The 20486-nt window shown below is 50.9% G+C and overlaps 1 protein-coding gene across 5 annotated transcripts in view; it reads left to right on the top strand.

Annotated features, from left to right (window-relative positions):
* GRAMD1A (GRAM domain containing 1A) overlaps nucleotides 1–20486 on the top strand; it is a 145170-nt gene that overhangs the window by 91958 nt on the left and 32726 nt on the right. For 4 of the 5 annotated variants that reach the window (XM_066606452.1, XM_066606454.1, XM_066606455.1 and 1 more), the window contains 6 exons: nucleotides 7858–8119; nucleotides 9408–9428; nucleotides 9718–9802; nucleotides 9886–9989; nucleotides 11855–11950; nucleotides 16961–17041. In XM_066606452.1, coding sequence (XP_066462549.1) covers nucleotides 7858–8119; nucleotides 9408–9428; nucleotides 9718–9802; nucleotides 9886–9989; nucleotides 11855–11950; nucleotides 16961–17041 — 649 coding nt within the window. The remainder of the gene's footprint in view (nucleotides 1–7857; nucleotides 8120–9407; nucleotides 9429–9717; nucleotides 9803–9885; nucleotides 9990–11854; nucleotides 11951–16960; nucleotides 17042–20486) is intronic. The other variant, XM_066606453.1, reaches the window with a different exon arrangement.

Here is a 20486-nt window from a genome sequence, read left to right as displayed (position 1 = left end):
CATACGCATAAAATACGTGTGTGAAAAACATATGAATACCCCGAGGCAGGTCAATTACGGATGTAATACGGAGCGCAAATACACCGGTGTGAATGAGCCCTTCGAAACGGACAGTAATGTTGATGTGAAAATGGGTTTGACACCCCGAAAAAAACTAAATATATATATATATATATGTGTGTAACGTATATACCCCTTTACAAATGGGTGTCCTGTGTGCCCCACTTCTCACAAACGCCGCGATTTTGATCACGGCGTTTTGCCACTTTTTTTGGAGGCAGGTACTGACTCCCAACAGCGGGTTTTAATGCACCCCATTACTCTGATGGGTGGGGAGGTGCGCTAATCTGGTAAAATAGAGCAGACAGCGCTTCAATAGCAACCAATCACAGCACAGCTTTCATGTTACCCCAGCAGTATAAGAAATAGCAACCAATCACAGCGCAGCTTTCATGTTACCCCAGCAGTATAAGAAATAGCAACCAATTACAGCGCAACTTTCGTTTTACCTCAGCAGTATAAGGCCACCTGTCCACGGACGTTGCGAAATCCCGGGAGCAGGAGCCGGCAGACGAATCTCCGCGGTGAGCCTATCTGACAGGCTCACAGCGGAGAATCACGGCAATTCACAGCATGCTGCGATTTGTCGGCCGCGAGCAGAGGATCGCAATGATTCTCGGCTCGTGGACAGGGCGGCTGCTCTCTCTATAGCAACATAATGGAGAGCGTTCACTGCGTTCTCCACGGCCGGATTATCGCCGCGGGGAACACAATGAAAATTCGCCCGTGGACAGGAGCCCTGAGAAATAGCAACCAATCACAGCGCAGCTTTTATGTTACCTCAGCAGTATAAGAAATTAAAGCTGCACTGTGATTGGTTGCTATTCCTTATACTGCTGAGGTAACATGAAAGCTGCGCTGTGATTGGTTGCTTTTTCTTATACTGCTGAGGTAAAATGAAATCTGTGCTGTGATTGGTTGCTATTTCCTATAGTGCTGAGGTATCATGAAAGCTGCGCTGTGATTGGTTGCTTTTTCTTATACTGCTGAGGTAAAATGAAAGCTGCGCTGTGATTGGTTGCTATTCCTTATACTGCTGAGGTAACATGAAAGCTGCGCTGTGATTGGTTGCTATTGGCAACAAAATTTACAGGGGAAGTCGTTCAGTTTTCGATTCTTAATTCCGCCAGTATTCGTTGCCGGGCGCTGGAGAACGCTCAGGCTAAATGTCACTCAAATCGGAGCAGACAGATTTAGCGTTTTCTATATACGATTACGCTTATATTACACTGATAATCGGTCAGATTTGCGCTGCATTTATCGGCCCGTATAAAAGGCCTCTATATCAGTCGCGCGACTTGCGCGGCGGCCTGTGATGGCGCGGCGGTCTATGATGGCGCGGCGGTCTATGATGGCGACGGTTCTACCATTGACAATCATTGGCTATGGGGCTGCAGTGCACCACTGTGACCGCCACGTAGCGCCGGCCGCATCCCCTCACCTCACACATCTTAGCGCTGTAGATTGGCGCTGACTGACGTGCGTTGCTCGGACAGACACGGGTCTTGGCTCCCAAGTTGCAGCTTGGGGACAGGTGTTGCCTCAGTTGTTCCCTGTACAATGGGGGTGGGGGAGGGGCACGTGGGGAACCTCATATACATGTATACCCACCAGCCTCCTGCCACAATGGATGCCCTGGAGGGTGATGTGTCGGAGTGTTGCTCCCCGTCCGGTGACGTGTGCCCTCCCGTTGGGTGTCTTCTATGCTCAGCGCTGCAGAAGATGATACATTGTTGCACGCAGAGGAGGGTCTTCCTGCAAACTCCTGGGGGCTTCAGAGAGAAGGCCCCCCATCCTCACTGACAAGGGGAAGGCTCTAAGTTTTTGTGACACACCAGTAAGTCCCATTTTCTGCCGCAGCGCGTATCCGTGAGACGTCCGCGGGGCGAGCAGCGCGGTTCGGTTTGCATGTGCAACTAAGTTCCACGAATCTGTGTGACCCGGCGGCTGTTTTTGGAATCGGCGCCAGAATTCACGTTGCACTTGGCAAAACAAAAAAGCAAATTTTTTCTTTTTCCTGTTGTAGCGCCATTTAAAAAAACAAAAAACTCCTTAACAAGAAACAGCGCTGCGGTGCGGCCGAAAACGGGACTTGGGGTCCTTTTAGCCGAGCCGGTTCTGAATGCGCCATCTTGTTCTTTCGGACGGCCTGTTTAGACAGCGCAGACATCGTTGGCTCGCTCAGACGGGAATCTTTCGGAATCCTTCCGTCTTTCATGTTCGCTGTGTAAGCGATGAGGACGGCTGAACGAGCGCCGCTTATACCACATGATGAGCGAACGAGCCGGCGATGGTTCTTATGTCTGCGCAAAACGAATAACGAATGAAAAGCGAACGATTCTCGTTGGTCGTTCAGTGATCGGCTCGCGTTTAGACTAAATGATTATCGTTTTCCTGCGCCGTCGCTTAGCGATGACGCCGGTGCCCGCTGCCCATGTGCCATGGTAATTTTGTATGGGCTGCGGATTGGACGGCCTCCATTAAATTGGAGACGGTCCACGCTAATTCCGCTGCAAAATATACCACGCTGCAATTTTTCTTCTGCTTTTAGAATACGCAGTTCATAGTGGCCTGGCGGCGGATCGGCCCCCGTGGACGGCGATCGCGGAATCGGCAATACAAATCTGTAGCTTGTTTGTCATTAAATCTCCAAATAGTAACATAGTATCGAAAAAAGTCCGTCTGTCCTTCTTGAGCAACCCTGTATGTGCCGCGGGTGCCTAGTTATTGGGGTCCTACCGCTGCACCCCCACTGATCCCCGGAGCAGGAAGTGGGAGAAGTGAACGGATTATCAGTCGTTGTCCAGTCGCAGCAAGCGTTTACGCCGAACGACTATCGTATCCAAACCGCGCTCGCGGAAGACGCTCGTAGACGATTGTCCAGACTTACAAGTGCGAGCAGTAGTGGGTCTGCACAGGTTGTTGTTTTTAGCCTATGTAAACCAACGCATCTCCATTCACTGACAGCAAGCAGAGGTCTAGAAGACGGGGGAAACTTCAGACGCAAGCTATATCATAAAGTTGCAAAACTTTTCCTTATACAGTGTCTTCTGCGCCCCTCGGCTCCTCTGAACTGTCCAGCAGCTCTCAGAACCTGGATGCACTGCTCTGCTCTGACACTGGGGGCAGCACTGTGCAGCAGATGACATCTGTCACCCTCTTCCCTTGTAGCATCTGTCTGGGAGCAGAGAAAGCCATGGAGAGGAGGGGAGAGGGGGCTGCCAGCTGTCCCACACCTGCTCTAGTCCTGTATGGGGGGATAGTAGCATCTGAGGGGACGCAGGGTCCGGCCGGGCCGCACGACTAACAGGATTGTGTGAGTTTCACTTTTCTTCTTTGTGCGCCTTTTTACTATGTAGCACCAACGTATTCCGCAGCGCTGTATACAGAACACATCAGTGTGTATTGCTCTTGATTGTCAGCTCTTTGGCTTAGTGTCCTTGATGTTCGGCTCCTGTTCTGAAAATGAGGGTTAGATTATTAGCTGCTCTGAGACCCCCGTAAGTGCTGCCGTCAGCCCTTGAGCATTAGATTGCAAGCTCTTAAGCTCAGCCCTGGTGATATACTGGGTATCTAACAGTTTGGATACTGTGTAATGTAGCCCATTGTTCAGGATGTAGATTGTCAGCTCTTCAGCTCAGCTCTGGCTCGTTGGGTTCTATACTCTGTATGGAATAGAAAAGCCTTCCTTGGGATGTTGGATACTAGAGTGTAAGCTCTTCCGCCCAGCACGTCTGGTTCCTGCACTGTATGAGTGATATCTGATCGGGTATAAAACAGCATATCGCTCAATGTGCAATCGCTTATCGTTGTGAACTGGAAGTGACGGCCGGCCCTGGTGTGACTGTTTATAAGGGGGAGGTTTTATATGGCCAGACGTGTTCTTGCCTGGATCAGTTCTTAAAGGGGAACTCCACCTTAATACCAGATCTGTAGAGACTTGCCAGATAATATCGATGTGCTGGGACCCCCACTAGAGAGGAGAGAACTTTTCAAAAGTTCAGTTAGTTCGCCAAATTTAGGCAAAAACGTTCAGCCCAAATTAGTTTGTTCATAAAAACTTCTAAAACTATTACTGAAAACTATGTAAAAGGCCTGAAACTACAACTGTGGTGGTGGTGGGTGGTCGTCTTCAATGGATGTAGCTGGGGGGTTAGCACTGGGGTCCTAGATTTAAATCGGATCACCAACAACAGCTGCATTGACTCCATCACTGCAAGGTAACAGTGAAAGTACTGAGCCACCATATGCTGCTTCCTTCTATGGAGAAGGAGATAGACACAAAAACATACAGACTCAATGTTGTCTGCTGTTAGATTTGAACTCCAGCACTGCAAGGACACAGTGTTAACCACTGAGCCACCACAATTTCTTCTTCCTGCTCCAGAGGAGGAGAAGAACTAGAAGAAACACAGACACAGGAAGAACATACAAACTGTTTGCAGATCTTGCCCTTGGTCAGATTTGAACCTCGGACTTCAGCACTGCAGGACAGCAGTGTTAACCACTGAGCCACTGCTGTTTTTTCAGGACTTTTTAGTGTTCAGTAATAGTTTTAGGAGTTTATTGAACTTCTGCAGAATTGAACCACGTGAGTTTGCTGAAGCTTTAGCAAAGTTTGATTCGAACCCAGGCTCTACTGGTTTGGTTTGCCCAGCACTAACCGCCACCCTTCCTTAAGCACAGGGTCTTCTGACATATTTAGGTGGCATTCCCCTTTAAAGGCCGTGCTGCGGAGGATGAAGTGTTCCTGTTTGCAGCGTGGTGTTGACTGTGTTTCCTTCCTTCTCTTCACCCTATGACAGTCCTTTGTTATAAACATAACATCCCCCGCTATCAGCGCCGCTGTTGGCACCGTAACCAGCTTTAATGTGCCGATTGTTTTTGAAGTTGGCATGACAAGCTGTAAACATCTCGCCGCTGTACCCGGGGTGCCTGTGTATGAGAGTGCAAACCTTCAAAGCCTTCAGCGATCTGTCAGAGTTACCGGAGATGTCATTAGGCCTGTGTGCGAACATAACGCCGCTGCCATTACCGATTCTAGTCATTAGCCAGCATAGTAGTAATGTACGTGAGCATCGCCTACGGCAAGGGGCGCAGGATGTGGGGGGAGAGAGGGCTGCGCAACATATGTGGGGGAGAGAGGGCAGCGCAACATATGTGGGGGAGAGAGGGCTGCGCAACATACGGGGGGGGGGGGGGGAGAGGGCAGCGTGTGGCGCAACATATGTGGGGGGGGGAGAGAGGGCAGAGTGCGGCGCAACATATGTGGGGGTGGAGGGGGCAGCGTGTGGCGCAACGTGTGGTGGAGAGAGGGCAGAGTGCGGCGCAGGGTGTGGCGGGAGATAGGGCAGCGTGCAGCACAGGGTGTGGGGGGAGAGAGGGCAGAGTGCGGCGCAACATATGTGGGGGGGGAGAGAGGGCAGAGTGCGGCGCAACATATGTGGGGGTGGAGGGGGCAGCGTGTGGCGCAACGTGTGGTGGAGAGAGGGCAGAGTGCGGCGCAGGGTGTGGCGGGAGATAGGGCAGCGTGCAGCACAGGGTGTGGGGGGAGAGAGGGCAGCGTGCAGCGCAGGGTGTGGGGGGGGGAGAGAGGGCAGCGTGCAGCGCAGGGTGTGGGGGGGAGAGAGGGCAGCGTGCAGCGCAGGGTGTGGGGGGAGAGAGGGCAGCGTGCAGCGCAGGGTGTGGGGGGAGAGAGGGCAGCGTGCAGCGCAGGGTGTGGGGGGAGAGAGGGCAGCGTGCAGCGCAGGGTGTGGGGGGAGAGAGGGCAGAGTGCAGCGCAGGGTGTGGGGGGGGAGAGAGGGCAGAGTGCAGCGCAGGGTGTGGGGGGGGAGAGAGGGCAGAGTGCAGCGCAGGGTGTGGGGGGGGAGAGAGGGCAGAGTGCAGCGCAGGGTGTGGGGGGGGGGGAGAGGGCAGAGTGCAGCGCAGGGTGTGGGGGGGGGAGAGAGGGCAGAGTGCAGCGCAGGGTGTGGGGGGGGGAGAGAGGGCAGAGTGCAGCGCAGGGTGTGGGGGGGGGGGAGAGAGGGCAGAGTGCAGCGCAGGGTGTGGGGGGAGAGAGGGCAGAGTGCAGCGCAGGGTGTGGGGGGAGAGAGGGCAGAGTGCAGCGCAGGGTGTGGGGGGAGAGAGGGCAGAGTGCAGCGCAGGGTGTGGGGGGAGAGAGGGCAGAGTGCAGCGCGGGGTGTGGGGGGAGAGAGGGCAGAGTGCAGCGCGGGGTGTGGGGGGAGAGAGGGCAGAGTACAGCGCGGGGTGTGGGGGGAGAGAGGGCAGAGTGCAGCGCGGGGTGTGGAGATAAATGGAGGTAGAGTGCAAGGCAGTATAGGGGATAGAGGGCAGAGTGCACATCAACATATAGTGGGGATAGAGGGCAGAGTGCGCCTCAGTGTGGAGGATAGAGCGCGATGCAGTTTAGGGGGAGAGAGGGCAGTAAGCAGTGCAACATATGGGGAGTAGAGTGCGCCTCTGTGTGGCGATAAAAGGGGAGTAGAGTGCGGTGCTGTATAGGGGGAGTGAGGGCAGAGTGCAGCACATCACGAAGATAAGAGAGGTAGAGTGTAATGCAGTATAGGGGAGAGTGGGCAGAGTGCACCTCAATGTGAAGATAATAGGGGAAGGCAGAGTGCACTGCAGTATTGGGGGTGTGGGTGGGAGAGGGTAGAGTGCAGAAACATGGAGCTAAAAAGTGTGTAGAGTGTGATATAGTATAGGGGGAGAGAGGACAGAGTGTGCCTCAATGTGGAGAAAATAGGGTTGCAGAGTGCACAACAGTATTGGGGGGGGGGGGGTTAGAATGCATTACAGTATTGGGGGGGGTAGAGTGCACTCCAGTATTGGGGGTGGGGGGTGGAGTGCACTCCAGTATTGGGGGTGGGGTGGGATAGAATGCGCAGCATGGGGGGAGAGAGGGCAGAGTGTATTGCCGCATACGGGCGGGCAATGATGATACGTCCTAATATATGGGTAAAGGGTAACAACGGGAAGAGATCAGAGAGGGGGCATTTCAACAAGTGGATCAGAGGGACCTACAATGTGGGGATGAGAGAGAAGACAACGCTCCACAACATGGGAGCAAGTTATTGGGGAGGGGGGGAAATCGGCAGAGCTCTCCACCATATGAGGGATCGCGGGAGAGTGGGCACAACATTGGTCTTCACCTCTGCCCAGATCACTAAAGTGTTACTAGAAGCTCTCGGCCCCCAATGCAAAATCTGTATCGCCCCCCCCCCCCCCCCCTTTACCCTCTGTGTGCCATACTGATGTGGCAGATGGGCTTTAGGACCCCCACAGGCACCAGGGCCTGTCTGCCACCTCTTTATTTGCACCCTGGGTGAGGGAGACATAAGATTGTCATCTGCCTGGTGCAAACACAATTGTCAGACATGAAGACCCCCTGTGTGCCCCCCAGCTTGCAGTCAATGCAAATGGTGTTTGCACAATGATTGCCTCAGACGTGGAGGATGTGATCTCCCATCATCCACTTAGAGCAGAGCTGCGAAATAAGCAGAGCAAATACAATATGGCCTGAGATATGCAGATGGCAGTGATTGGTTGCCCCCTCCGTCTGCCCCCAGCGGAGGTGACCAGGCCCAGCTCCTCTCGGCCTGGCAGTGGACATGCAGGCGACCTTCATACTGGTGCAGTTCTGTACAGGTCTTCAGTTATATCTTGCGTTCCAGTCAGATCCAAAGCTGCAGCGTTGCCTGTTACCATAATGAGTGCAGCTCTGGATGTGACTGGAGTATAAAAGCTGCTGTCTTTGGATTGGTTTCTCATCCTCTCTACCTTTTTGTCTTCCCCCAGCTCTGGCAGCATCACCCCACGCAGCACGCCCAGTAACTCCCCGGCCACGCGGAAACGGCTGACTGGTAACGAAGCGGAAAACATGGTGGAGAAAGGATCGGAGAACTCGTATGAGAAGACACCGAGCGCACAGACCCCCACGTCGCCCCCTCCAGGAGCCGTGCCCACCACCCTCCAGAGCAATGCCCAGCTGCCCAACTCTCAGCCCGGGACCCCGCTGCCATCCCAACTTAGTGGAAGGGCATCGATATGGAACAGCAAGGTGAGCCCCTCTTAATGCCCCTCTGCCATCCACGGGCGTTATGCCAATGCAATAACTAATAGAAAGGTTTTCCCAGAGGTCGTCCTGTATAATGCCTGACAGTCCAAGATCTCTGCTTGCTGTTAGTGAATAGAAACCGTCCTTTTTATATTCAGAGACTGAAAACTGGTCTTGTCCTGCTCGCACAGCTGCCATTCCTGTCACTCATCCTATAGGCCTCTCCGCAGCCTGAAGTGGCTGATAACAGGGAACAATAGATTGATTCACTTGTCCTAATGGGTACTTTACATGGGGCTACTATTTATTGCCCAAATTCTTGCTGGAAACAGTGTTATCGGGTGATAACTGTCCCGTGTTTGCGCCGCTCGCATGTCGCTTTATGAGAACTAGAAACCAGTGATGATCGGCCGTAGAAACCGCGCAATACTTGAGAGACGGCTGCTTGCTGTAAATGAGGGTGAGTGCGCTCCAATAACCCCCGCCACTCCATTGACTGATAACTATTGCTCCTGTGTAAGGACAAGCGAGACAGTCGGGCAGTAGTCCGTGGGACGGCTGTCAGGTGCTCGCGCGTCCAACAGTTGTCCGCTGCGTTCAGACTTGGCTATTTATTTTTTTTCCTTTCTTTTTTGTTTTGGAATCGCAATTATTACACTTTTTTTTTTAATATGTTGTTTTTAATTCCGCGGTTCAAAAAACGCAAAAAAACCCATAATGATAACGCACCCGTAAATGTGCGATTTCAGTGTTTTTGATTAAAAATCGCATCCCTTCTGTGAAGTCGCCGTCCTCCCGCAGGAGTTAGGATCCCAAGGGTTCCCCATTCACCTATATGGGAAGCATCTCATCGCATGAGTCGCATGCACATCATACGGCGTGCGAGCGCCATGCGATGTCTTTGAAGCTCCCATTGAGAGCCTTCGGCGAGGCGTTAGAACGCGCTGCGATTCTTTTTTTTCGCTCGTGGGAATGAATCCATCCAAATGATCGGATTTCATATTTGTGCGCATCGCATAAAACTCGTTCTACAAGCTCTTGCAGGGAATCCTACAGCCAGCCTGACGTGGCTGATAACGGAGAGTAATAGACTGCATTTTCCTCAGCAATTGAGGAATAAGAGACTTTATGCACTGACATCCGCTAGTTTGCCATTTCCTACATTGCTTGCAGTGAATAGCTCCCAGTAGGGCTCTGACTGTCCAGGGCTGGGCTCCCCTGCCGCCATCTTTGTCTGCTGCGATGCCGTATGATGATTTCTAGTGACTGCATGTTTTCTTTTCTCTCCTAGAAGATCCAGAGCTTCTACAGTGTAAGTATCCGTTATGTCATGTGACATCTGCCATGTATAGATATATACATAGAGGTGCATGTATATGTGTCATGGAGTATAAAGAACCCTAGAGGGCACGGCCGCAGCGACATCCCCATCCGGGCCTGTGCCTGAGGCGGCGGTCAGGAGAGGGGCGGCAGTGGATGTGGTCTATTGATGCTACAGGCAGAGTTATGACCCTGTTACCCCCTCCATACACTTCTGTTTTGGACAACTTGCTGTGTTCCTATCCGCTCTGCCGTTTCTCACCCCGGGGTGTTTCTTCCAGATGCTGAGCCCCAATTATAAGCAACGCAATGAAGATTTCCGCAAGATCTTCAAGAAATTGCCTGATTCGGAGCGGCTCATCGTGGGTGAGTGGGGGGCCGGGGTTCGCTGTGCGGAGTTGTTGTAGCCCCCCGTCCCTGACTGCTCCCCCTCTTCTCTCTGCCCCCAGATTACTCCTGCGCTCTGCAGAGAGATATCCTCCTTCAGGGAAGACTTTACTTATCGGAGAACTGGATCTGTTTCCATAGCAACATATTCCGCTGGGAGACCACCGTAAGTGATGCTAACGAGCGTTTAACACCACAGCGAGAAGTCACATACGAAATACGGAATTATTTGTCCGCATGTAATGGCGAGCCCGGGTCCGCTCTGTAGCCACGGCTGGAAGGACAGTTGGGGACTATGTGCCGCAGGGGCCCTTTTATAAGAGAAAAAAGTGTAAAGGCACGCCCCAACTGAACGACGAATGAGAATTTGTTCGCTTCTCATTCGTCGTTCAGTTTCTGCATTGCTTCATCCACATTTACTTTTTCGTGTGCGCATTTCTCTAAAAAGAATAGAATCTGCCCCATATTTAAGACTACCCCACAGCTCAGCTCTTATACTTCCTGAGCTCTGATTGGCTGCTGCAGGCAACAAAGACCATTCTACTCTTGGGGTGTGTTCACACCTGGAGATATTTGTGCGCACCATTTGGAAAGCGTGAATCCACATCAAATAGTATGGATCTTCAGCAGCGGAAAATCCGCAATGGTAGGCCCTGTGCATTGTGGGCCCTGGCACCTGATTGGGTTTGCTGGCCCCTGCCGTGCCCTGCATGCACACTTGACAAATTTTGGCGTTTTTGTCTTGGGTTCCATTAGGGGACTTGAACTTGCGATTCTGTGTACAAAATACTGTAATACTTCTGTATTGCAGTGTATAGTACATACAACCTCTGCCTCTTATGCACTCCGACAGCCGTCAACACATGGCAGTCCTGGGAGGCTTCACTAGGCCCAGCATTGCCAAGGCAACCCATCGCACCCCATGGTCGTGTTACAAGGAGGCCGATGGTAGACAGAGGGGGCGATCTCCTCCCCCTCCAATGGCTTGAATACCGTGGTCAGTGTTGACCATTGCATCTAAGTTGTTAAACGGCTGTGACTTGAGCTAGCTTCAGTCTAGCCATAACCCAGATCTGTCGGCTCACACCCACCAGGCGAGCGTCGGGAAGGGGTTGATAATTGAATCCCATCTTAAGGGGGAAACCAAAGAGGGGTCATTCGAGGATGACGCGCCCAAAATTACCCAAGGGGTAACACCCGACCAGCTCCGTTTTGTTTAAAAAAATTTAATATTTGTTCGTTTCTAGAATGTATATAAAATCTCAATTTTCGGATTATTCAGGTCCAGAAAAACAGGGCGGTCAATTTTCCGAAAGTTTACCAAGAACCCTAATTTTTGATGCTTCATATCTCAAACTACTGGCCGTAGGGAGAGGTACAAGGTGTCACTCTCCTCAGTTTACATGATTATCACTAGGAGAACCTGTCGGGTATCTTGCATCTGATAGGTCGTCCCGTATAAAAGTACCCTTAGGCTAGTTTCACACAGGCCAAGCGTGATATCGGGCTGTAAGGCCTGGCCTGTGTGAAGGAGCTCTAAGAGGACAGAGAACATCGCTGCTATGTCAGGAATGTCCAGTATTACAGTGAACTCTCGGTGCACAGAGATGGTAGGAGTGAGCATACAAGCGTGCGGGAAGATTATACCAACATGCGCTCCTGCAACACCACTGGAGTGTAAAAACAAGCATTTATTGGAACATCTGGACAAAAACATTTCCTTCTTTTTTAAGAATGAGTGTGCATTCTAGTAACAAACAAATGTGAAAGGTTCGTACAAATCAGAGTTGGTCGCTGGTCGGGTGTTACCCCTTGGGGGATTTGTCCTGCAATGACCCCCAGACATCTTAAGGTGCAGTAAGTGAGTCCGGCCGCTTTGTCTCATCATGATGACCCCTCCTTACTGAAGCCGGCCCAGTGATCAGCTGTTCGGTGTAGTACATCTCCATTCCGCATCCCCCCCCTCCCCTCCCCCCCCCCCCCCTGGCCTCCTACTTGTGAGATAAGTATTTTCTTTCTTCCATTGATTAGATCACTATTCAGCTAAAAGACATTCGATGTGTCAAGAAGGAGAAGACGGCGAAAGTGATTCCCAACGCCATCCAAGTCTGCACTGAAACCGAGAAGGTGAGAGAAACCAACACCTTTTGGGGGAGGGGAATTTGTTTTCATCACTTAAAGCGATCCGCCAGTCCTGGACAAACAAAGATGGCGGCACCGCGTCCCTGATTACTCGATGTACACTGTGTATTCGTGTGCATCCTTAGTCTAAGAAGTAGTCATAGAAATGGAGCAGCCATCTTTATTTGTCCAAGATCAGAGGATCGCTTTAATGCATGTATTTTAGGCCATTTTCACACGGCCGAGAAAATTGCGCAAGATTTGTGCGTTGCGAGACTCGCTAATATGGACCCCATTCTTTTGCATGGGGTGATGCACATGAGCGATTTGGGGTTTTTTTGCATCGCATCACGGTGTGGGAAAAAATATCGATATGTCCTATCTTTGGCGTTCTCTCAGAACGCATCGCCCATTGTTGTCATTGGGGACGGCACGACGGGCGAGGTGCACGCGAGTGCGATGTAAGGTTTACCCATTGAAAACAATGTGAAACACTCCACGTCTCTCCGCTGGAGCTAAAAGCCCCAATGGAGGATCGCTACTACCCTGAAGTGATTTTAGCACAAAAACGCCTCGCATCTACGGGGACATCGCACGTTAGCAAGCGTGATATTGGGCAGAGTTTTACGGCCCAGTCAGCTTTAATCTTTCAACCAGTTTTGCAAGAGGGTTTCATAAAAAATTTTGCGCCATTTGTCTGCTGCAGCTTCTACATATCCCTGTATACAGAAACTGCAGTCCAAGTCTCAGTAGGAGATCCGTCAGGGCTCCCATCGTTCAGATTAGCGGTGACGTCATTCGCTGGCTCAAATGAGAATCGGCTTCGTTTACTCGGAACAATAAGGCTGGGCTCACACACGCCTGAATCTCGCTATTTGGCCTCAGCGAAAAACCGTGAGATTTCCGCCATTAAAAGCGCGCCTTCAAAACCCGCGGCACTTAGCTGCAGGTTTTGAAGTGTCCTGGCTGCGCGCTCTGCCGCTGCAGCCGGCGCTCCCATAGAGGAGAGCGCGGCCGCAGTGGAAGAAGAAAATAAATGAACATGCTGCGGCCGGTGAATCTGCCCTGGTTTCTGCCAGCTTTGCCGCAGCAGATTCGCCGTCATGTGTGGACGAGATTTCTGAGAAATCTCGTCCACATGGCCGGCCAGTACTGGGATTAGCGGCCGCAGGCGGACTTGCCGCAGCGAAATTCCGAACGGAATGTGAAACTCTGAACAATTAGTAAATGAGAACTGCAAAAAACGCCACCCGAGCGCGGCGAGCTGCTGATGAGATTCTCCAGTGTAAGGCTGGTCTCACACGACCGGATTTGGATTGCGGAATATGTAATCGCCACTTACACGGACCATATGAGAGATTCTGCATCCATTAACAAGAAAAAATCATTCGCGTGTGACCGGACAGCGATTGCGATTTCTACTCACGGAAATAAAATTGCAGCATTCTCTACTCTTGTGTGGATTCCACACAAACGGCTTCCAGTGAAGTCAATGGAAGCCGTCTGACTCCTAGCCCATCCGCAATTGGCATTGCCGATTGGCTGCAGGCATTCGCGTTATCGCGAATGTCGAAGAAGAAAAAAAATCTGCACTACACATGACCGATGGCCGCCGTCTGGACCATCCGCAGTACAGAAAATGATAGGTACACGCGGACACTGGCCGGGACAGAGCCAGATTCTGCTACAGGCTCACGCATGTGGAAAGCGACCCAAGACCAGCCTAAGGCTGGGTTCACACAGGGCGGATTTGCCCCAGAATCTTCCTGCGGCAAATCCGCCTGAGGCCGCTAATCCCGGAATTGGCCGGCCACGTGGATGAGATTTGTCAAAAATCGCAGATTCCCGGGACGCAGCATATCAATTCTTTTTTTTTTTCATTGTGGCCTCGCTCCTCTCTGTGGGAAAAGCGGCCGCAACGGAAAAGCTGGGCACTGAGCTAAGTACCCGGGGTTTGAAGCTGCGCTTATCCAGCGGAAATCTCGCGATTTTTCGCTGCAGCAAAACAGCGAGATTTCCGCAGTGAAACCGTCCAGTGGGAACCCAGCATCAAAGGGGCGTTAGTCGACGCTGCACCTTCTAATCAGCTAATTTATGACCCCAACAAAGATTGTCTGTGATGTCATAGATGAGATAAGAGAAGAGATAAGAGAAGAGATAAGCTGGGAGCTGAGGGTCAGCCGGGGCCTCACTGCTGCATCACCCAGACTTGGGGCCGTTTTTAGGAGAGCTTCACACGGAGCGGAATTGCCACATCTGCTTAACGTGGCAGCAAAGTGGATGTGATTTTTGAAAATCTCATCCACATGCGATGGAAGTAATTTGCACAAAATCAGTGTGGAATTTATGAACAAACTGCCTGCTTACTGTGAATGGGGGAGTGGGGTCGGGGGGCTGGGGGCTGGAATGATCCCCGGCAGCTCCGCCTCCATTAATCCTCCGCACAAGAACAATTATATTATCCCTGGGACGACCTGTTGGGCATCTGCTTAAGATGGGTCGTCCAGCGTCATAGAGCCCTTAGACTGCAGATATCATATACAGTGACATGCAGAAGCTGCAGAAGACAAACGCTGCAATATATTAATCGGCCGCTGCAGCAAAAATGATTGTCAGCCCACAATACATGCCTTTAAGTAAAAAAAGAAATTGCCTCCTAAAGGTGTCCATCACCTTAAATACATATTCATGCTATGTAACTCAACCCAGTAGATGTAATGTGGAGATGACAGAGTCCGCTAATTATAAAGGTTAATGGCAATTACAAATAAGTCTCAAAAAGCCAAATGCAAACAGAACAGAGGCAAAAAGGATAAGCCACCAGACTTCTATCAAAACGATGACTATTAGTCAGGAAATGGGGCAGGGATAGGTAAGGAGCTTGGGGGAAGAGCGATAAAATGATTTACCCTAGAGTCACCCCATCATACCAGCCCTGTCTATTAAATGAGACCCCCCAACCCTGAAAAGGGTGACCCTGCTACACATAAACTGTTAGTCAGGTCTACGTAGGGAGTAACAGGGCTACATCAAGTGGTGATAATGGTCTCCACATTAGCACATAGTTCAACGATATCCCAGAAGTAAAAAGACAGAGGGCAATCCCAATAAAGGAGGTGATGAGACAAGCGCTCTGATCAACTGAAGAACTGATGGAATCATTGTGTATATACTAATACAGCAAAATCACCACACCTCTCCGAAAACCAAACTTGAGTCACATGACCCACGCCTCCAAGATGTTTCCCTATAACTATTCAAAGGGCCACAGTTCATCACACAAGGCCTTAGAAAAATATCATAAACCTAAAAGGCATTGATAGATCCCTTTATCTCTGGAGCAACATTACACAGTGCATGTGTGACCCATAGGGCAACGATAGCAGAGCCGATGGCATACGGGACAATCCGAGTCTAACATTAGGTGGTACATGTTGCAGGATCGCCTTTTTCAGGGTGAGGGTCCCACTTTATAGGCAGGGCTTGTTTTGATATGTTTGTTTTGGCTCTTGTTCTCGGACAATATCACGGTCAGTCTGTAAATACATGTAATTTGGAGCTGAGTTTTCCCAGCATGCACTGCTCTGGTGGCTTACATTCTGGGAAATGTGTTGTACAGCAGCTACTTTACAGTCATCTAATGTAGGAACAACTAACACCCCCTCCTCTCTGCATCATAGGAGCCAAGCTTATAGCAGTTTATGACAACAGGCTTGCTGGCTGTTTCCACTGACAAGTACAAGAGTAGGAATCGCAGCTCTGGAGTATAAAGCTGAATTCATACAGTGGTTTTTGAGTGCAGTACAGCTGGTCAACTAAAATGCACCTGCAAAACTACATGTGTTTGTGCCATGGTTTTTCCAACAACCACATAAAAACGCAAATGGTCTTGGTTTAAACACAACCTATGAATACAACCAAATACAGGATGTAATGTATGTACACAGTGATCCCACCAGCAGAATAGTGAGTGCAGCTCTGGAGTATAATACAGGATGGCACTCAGGATCAGTACAGGATAAGTAATGTGTGTACACAGTGACTCCGCCAGCAGAATAGTGAGTGCAGCTCTGGGGTGTAATACAGGATGTAATTCAGGATCCGTACAGGATAAGTAATGTATGTACACAGTGACTCCACCAGCAGAATAGTGAGTGCAGCTCTGGAGTATAATACAGGATGGAGCTCAGGGTCAGTACAGGATAAGTAATGTATGTACACAGTGACGCCACCAGCAGATTAGTGAGTGCAGCTCTGGAGTATAATACAGGATGTAACTGAGGAGCAGTACAGGATAAGTAATGTATGTACACAGTGATCCCACCAGCAGAATAGTGAGTGCAGCTCTGGAGTATAATACAGGATCAGTATAGGATAAGTAATGTACGTACACAGTGACTCCACCACCAGAATAGTGAGTGCAGCTCTGGAGTATAACACAATAATGGTTTTAGTGATGATGGGGTAGCGGTTGCTGTCAGTAAGGGATTTGGACCCCCGGTGAGCTGCTTATAGAACTTGTCTGCAGTAGACACCCCCCTTTTAGAATCTACAAAGCGTTGCATCGCGGACCCCACAATGTGCGCCCCAGCCATCCTTCCTTCGGTTCAGAGGAGTTGTCCGCGAACCTGCGCGTACGACTAACATCCCAGTGATATCCGTGCAGTGACACCATTGATTTTGCTTATCGCGGAGTCACTTGACCTTCGCCCCCCTGCAGTGATGTGGAGCGCGTTATCTGCACCATTAAGGCTTCGATTTCTTCCTGAACAGTCACCTGCCAAGCCGCTCCGCAGCGCCGCGAGGTTTTACTCTGTTCTCCGTAAGTTCTGGTCGCGGGGAGAGACGATGCGCAGATGTAGCAGTGCCGACAGTCCTACCTTACAGAACGGCAGCGCGTGATGACAAACTGCGCTCTGCTACATCCGGATATTATGGGGCAGTTAGATGCGTAAGTCGATGTGTCGGTCTATAGCGCCTGGTGGTAAGTCATTGCCTCTCGTGTTCCTCTTACAGCACTTCTTCACGTCCTTCGGTGCCAGGGACCGCTCCTTCCTGCTGATCTTCCGACTCTGGCAAAACGCCCTTCTAGATAAGGTAAGGGGATGCGATGTCGGGGGATGGGATGTGATATGTGTATATATGGCACAGCAGCCTACAGATATAGCTATTTAATCATATTGTCATTCTACAAGTTCATGATATTCCGTCGGCGCGTTTTACCGTAGAGCAAAAATTCGCCATATATAAGAACAGCAGTAACCAACAATCCGGACGTCACAAGTATCGATATATGAGAATATAATGATGGCTGTGCTCTTATACATCATGGGGGTCTATGGGGCCCCCAGCATTAGGGCCCCGATCTTGTACTTCCCTCTGCACCTCCTATAGCAGCACCACTAAGGTTGTCGTATACTGGAATTACATTGGTGACCCCTGCCAGTCATTGCATTTCCAAGCCGCCCACCTAATCCTGTTTCTGATACAGATGAGGATAGGGGATAACTTGCTGATCTGTGGGGGTCTCACGGCCGAGACCCTCACCGATCTCGAAAATTGGGGTCCTGTTCTCTTGCAGATGGACAGATTGCATTGTGGAATCCGGAGCAGGCGCCCATAGCATGCTTTGGGAAAACGTTTTTTCCTGCACACGACGGTAATCAATTGTGATTGTCTATGTGAGTGCGGATTCTTCACATATGGCTCCCATTGAAGCCAATGGGAGCCGTCCGACCCACGGCCCTTTTGCATTGACATTGCGGAAAGGTTGCGGGTACCCGTGTGATCGCCTAGCAATGACGCCGGAAAGGCAGGGATTTAAAAAGAAAAAAAATTGTAGTGCGCATGTCTTATGGCTCACCATGCGGACCATCCGCAGAAAAGAACCACAATGTGAGGCACGCACAGATGCCAGCTGGGCACAGGGTCTGATTACACTGCGGGCTCCCACATGCAGAATCTGACTCGGTCGTGTGCAGCCGGTGATGACGCGGGTACCTGCAGCCCATATGCAGTGTCAATTGCGGATGGGCTGCGGGTCAGATGGGTTCCAATGAAAGCCGTCCGCAGCGAAATAGAGCATGCTGCGTTTTTTTATTCCTCGCGGAATACGCAATTCGTTTGCAGATTTTTCAATACATGCTATTTGCTGCAGATACTCCATATGGACACGGACACGGATCCCGCTGAGGAAAAGCGGTCATGTAGAGCCGGTTTAATTGTAGGACCCTAAAGGTGGCTTTTTAGTGGGACCACTGTCTTCCAAATAGTCGCTCGATAGAACGAATGTAAGCAACAGTTGTTCCAAGTACAGACGATTATTAATCAACCAGTGACTATTTTTAGGTGAGCTTCACCTGCCCGGTCGCCGTCTGGCCACCAACTGGGTTTCAGCTCACCTAAAAATAGTCGCTGGTTGATTCATTATCGTCTGGTGTACAGGGGTAATCGTTGACTGTGCAGGGAGGTGTGCGCCTCTCACCGAACGCTGACTGGGTCCCAATACCTGCGAGTGATCCTCGACTGAACAGTCCCGGCTGGTCCTTGAGAGAACAGAAAGACAGTTGGCACTTGCTTTAACACTGAGCGATCAGCGGGAATCAGAACAATATCTTGATCCGTGTATCGGGGCCCTTAGATGCCAGGCCCTTCCCGCCAGATCATACGTTATTCATCTGATGTGCCTTGTCAGTGTACTGATATATATCCCATGTAAACAGGCAGTCACTCACTTATGACCAACTGCCTGTTCACTGTGAATGAAGGCAGGTGAGCTGGAACGATCCCTGGCCGCTCCGCCTCCATTTACCAGCGATGATTGTTCCTGTGTGAAAGCAGAGGAACATTATCGCTGGGACAACCTGTGTGTATCTGCGCCCGACCACCCATCACATGTAAAAGCACCCTAAGGCCCAGTTCACACGGACATATTTGCGCATGCAATACGCAGAGAATGGAACCCATTGATTGTAGTGGGTTCGTTCACATGGGCGTGCTTTTCCTGCGCATTTTGGCAAAATAAACCCGCAGCGTGCTCTGTTTTCCTGCACACCCATAGAAGTCAATGGGGATGTGCAAATGCACATGCAATACGAGATTGCGCAGGGAACAGAAGACATCTGGAACTCATTAGACAAATTGGCCATTTTTTTGTTTGCCGCGCACAAAAGAACAGGCCTTGCGGGCGCAAAAAGGACCATAAAATACACTGATGCACCCGCAAAAAAAGCGTAGTTCATTACGCAAGTACACTGCGCTCTGGTGTGTGCAAATACGTATATGTTCGTGTGAAGGGGGTCTGGGCAATGATATCTCGGCACTGATGAGCTGATTTCATACGAGCCATCATGTCCTAATTACAATAGAGACTGTGACCACGCTGCTGTTCTCCGCTCTTTGGCGGGGCGGGCATGTATAACGGACAATGCCACCGAAACTACAAAAATCCGATGAGTAGGGCATATTAACCAAAGAGGGGTTCTTCCCCCAACAAGTGCTGTTCTCCATTACATAAGTGGGGGTCCAGCTTGCTGATTGTTTCTGAAGCTCCCGTTCACCTCAGTGGAGAACGAGGGCTCCTGTCCTCCAACTCTTTGGCTGAAAGCTTACATTTGGGGGCCCTTGTTCTCCGCATCATCAAGGCTCATAGACTCCGGACCCCCACCTAACTCCTCTGCTTTCTCACTGACTGGGTTAGGGGCGGCTCTTGTGGAAAGACTCCTTTAATATAATCATAGTCGTTTCATAGAGTTGTCAGGTGGCATGTTGAGCACTGAACCGGGGGCAAAGAGGTGCCAGCGCCCTCGCCAGGCGGCTCCACGTCTAGTAGGCAGAACTTGATTTACGTTTATGTGAGCGCACACATTATGGGGTTACAATTCTATTTCCGGTGATTGTCTGATCTGACCGTGGATTCTGGGGGCTCGCGGGATGGGAGTGATTGCCCTTCACACCAGCATTACATCACCTCCAGGGAACTTGGTGCTAAAGGGACTTTGACCATTTCTGATAAGATAATCCCATTATCAGAACTCATCCGACCTCGGTAAACTCTGAGACTCTGTGGCCCTTAAAGAAGCAGCGCTGGCCCTTCATCGCGCTCGCCAATCGCCATCACTGATTGGACTTTATAAAGACAAAAACCTGCGAGGACCAGATAAACATTTAAGCACGTGTCAAACACAAGGCCCGCGGGCCGAATACGGCCCGCTGCCTCATGCTTATGTGGCCCGCGGCGTGCCAACGCCACTCACCACTGAAGCGATTATCAGCTGGGGTGCCGCAGCTCCCCGCTGGTAATCACGCTATTACCGCTGTTCCCAGCGCACACTGACATCAGTGTGCAGCCGGGATCCTCCTCCCCTGAGTCCCCTGCTCTTCAGTTCTGCAGGAAAGGACTCTGGGAGGAAGCATGCTGGGCCACACACTGACGTCAGTGTGCATCCGGGCACAGTGCAAGCAGAAGGAGAGCGACGCTGACTGCAGGGAGGAGGTAAGTATAAGGGTTGGTGGGGGGGGGGGGTTAATATTACTGCCGCTG

Source organism: Eleutherodactylus coqui, chromosome 6 (genome assembly GCF_035609145.1).
Source record: "Eleutherodactylus coqui strain aEleCoq1 chromosome 6, aEleCoq1.hap1, whole genome shotgun sequence".
NCBI classification, from domain to species: domain Eukaryota; kingdom Metazoa; phylum Chordata; class Amphibia; order Anura; family Eleutherodactylidae; genus Eleutherodactylus; species Eleutherodactylus coqui.
The sequence above is the reverse complement of the archived record's forward strand: the minus strand, read 5'-3'. Positions and strand labels throughout refer to the sequence as shown.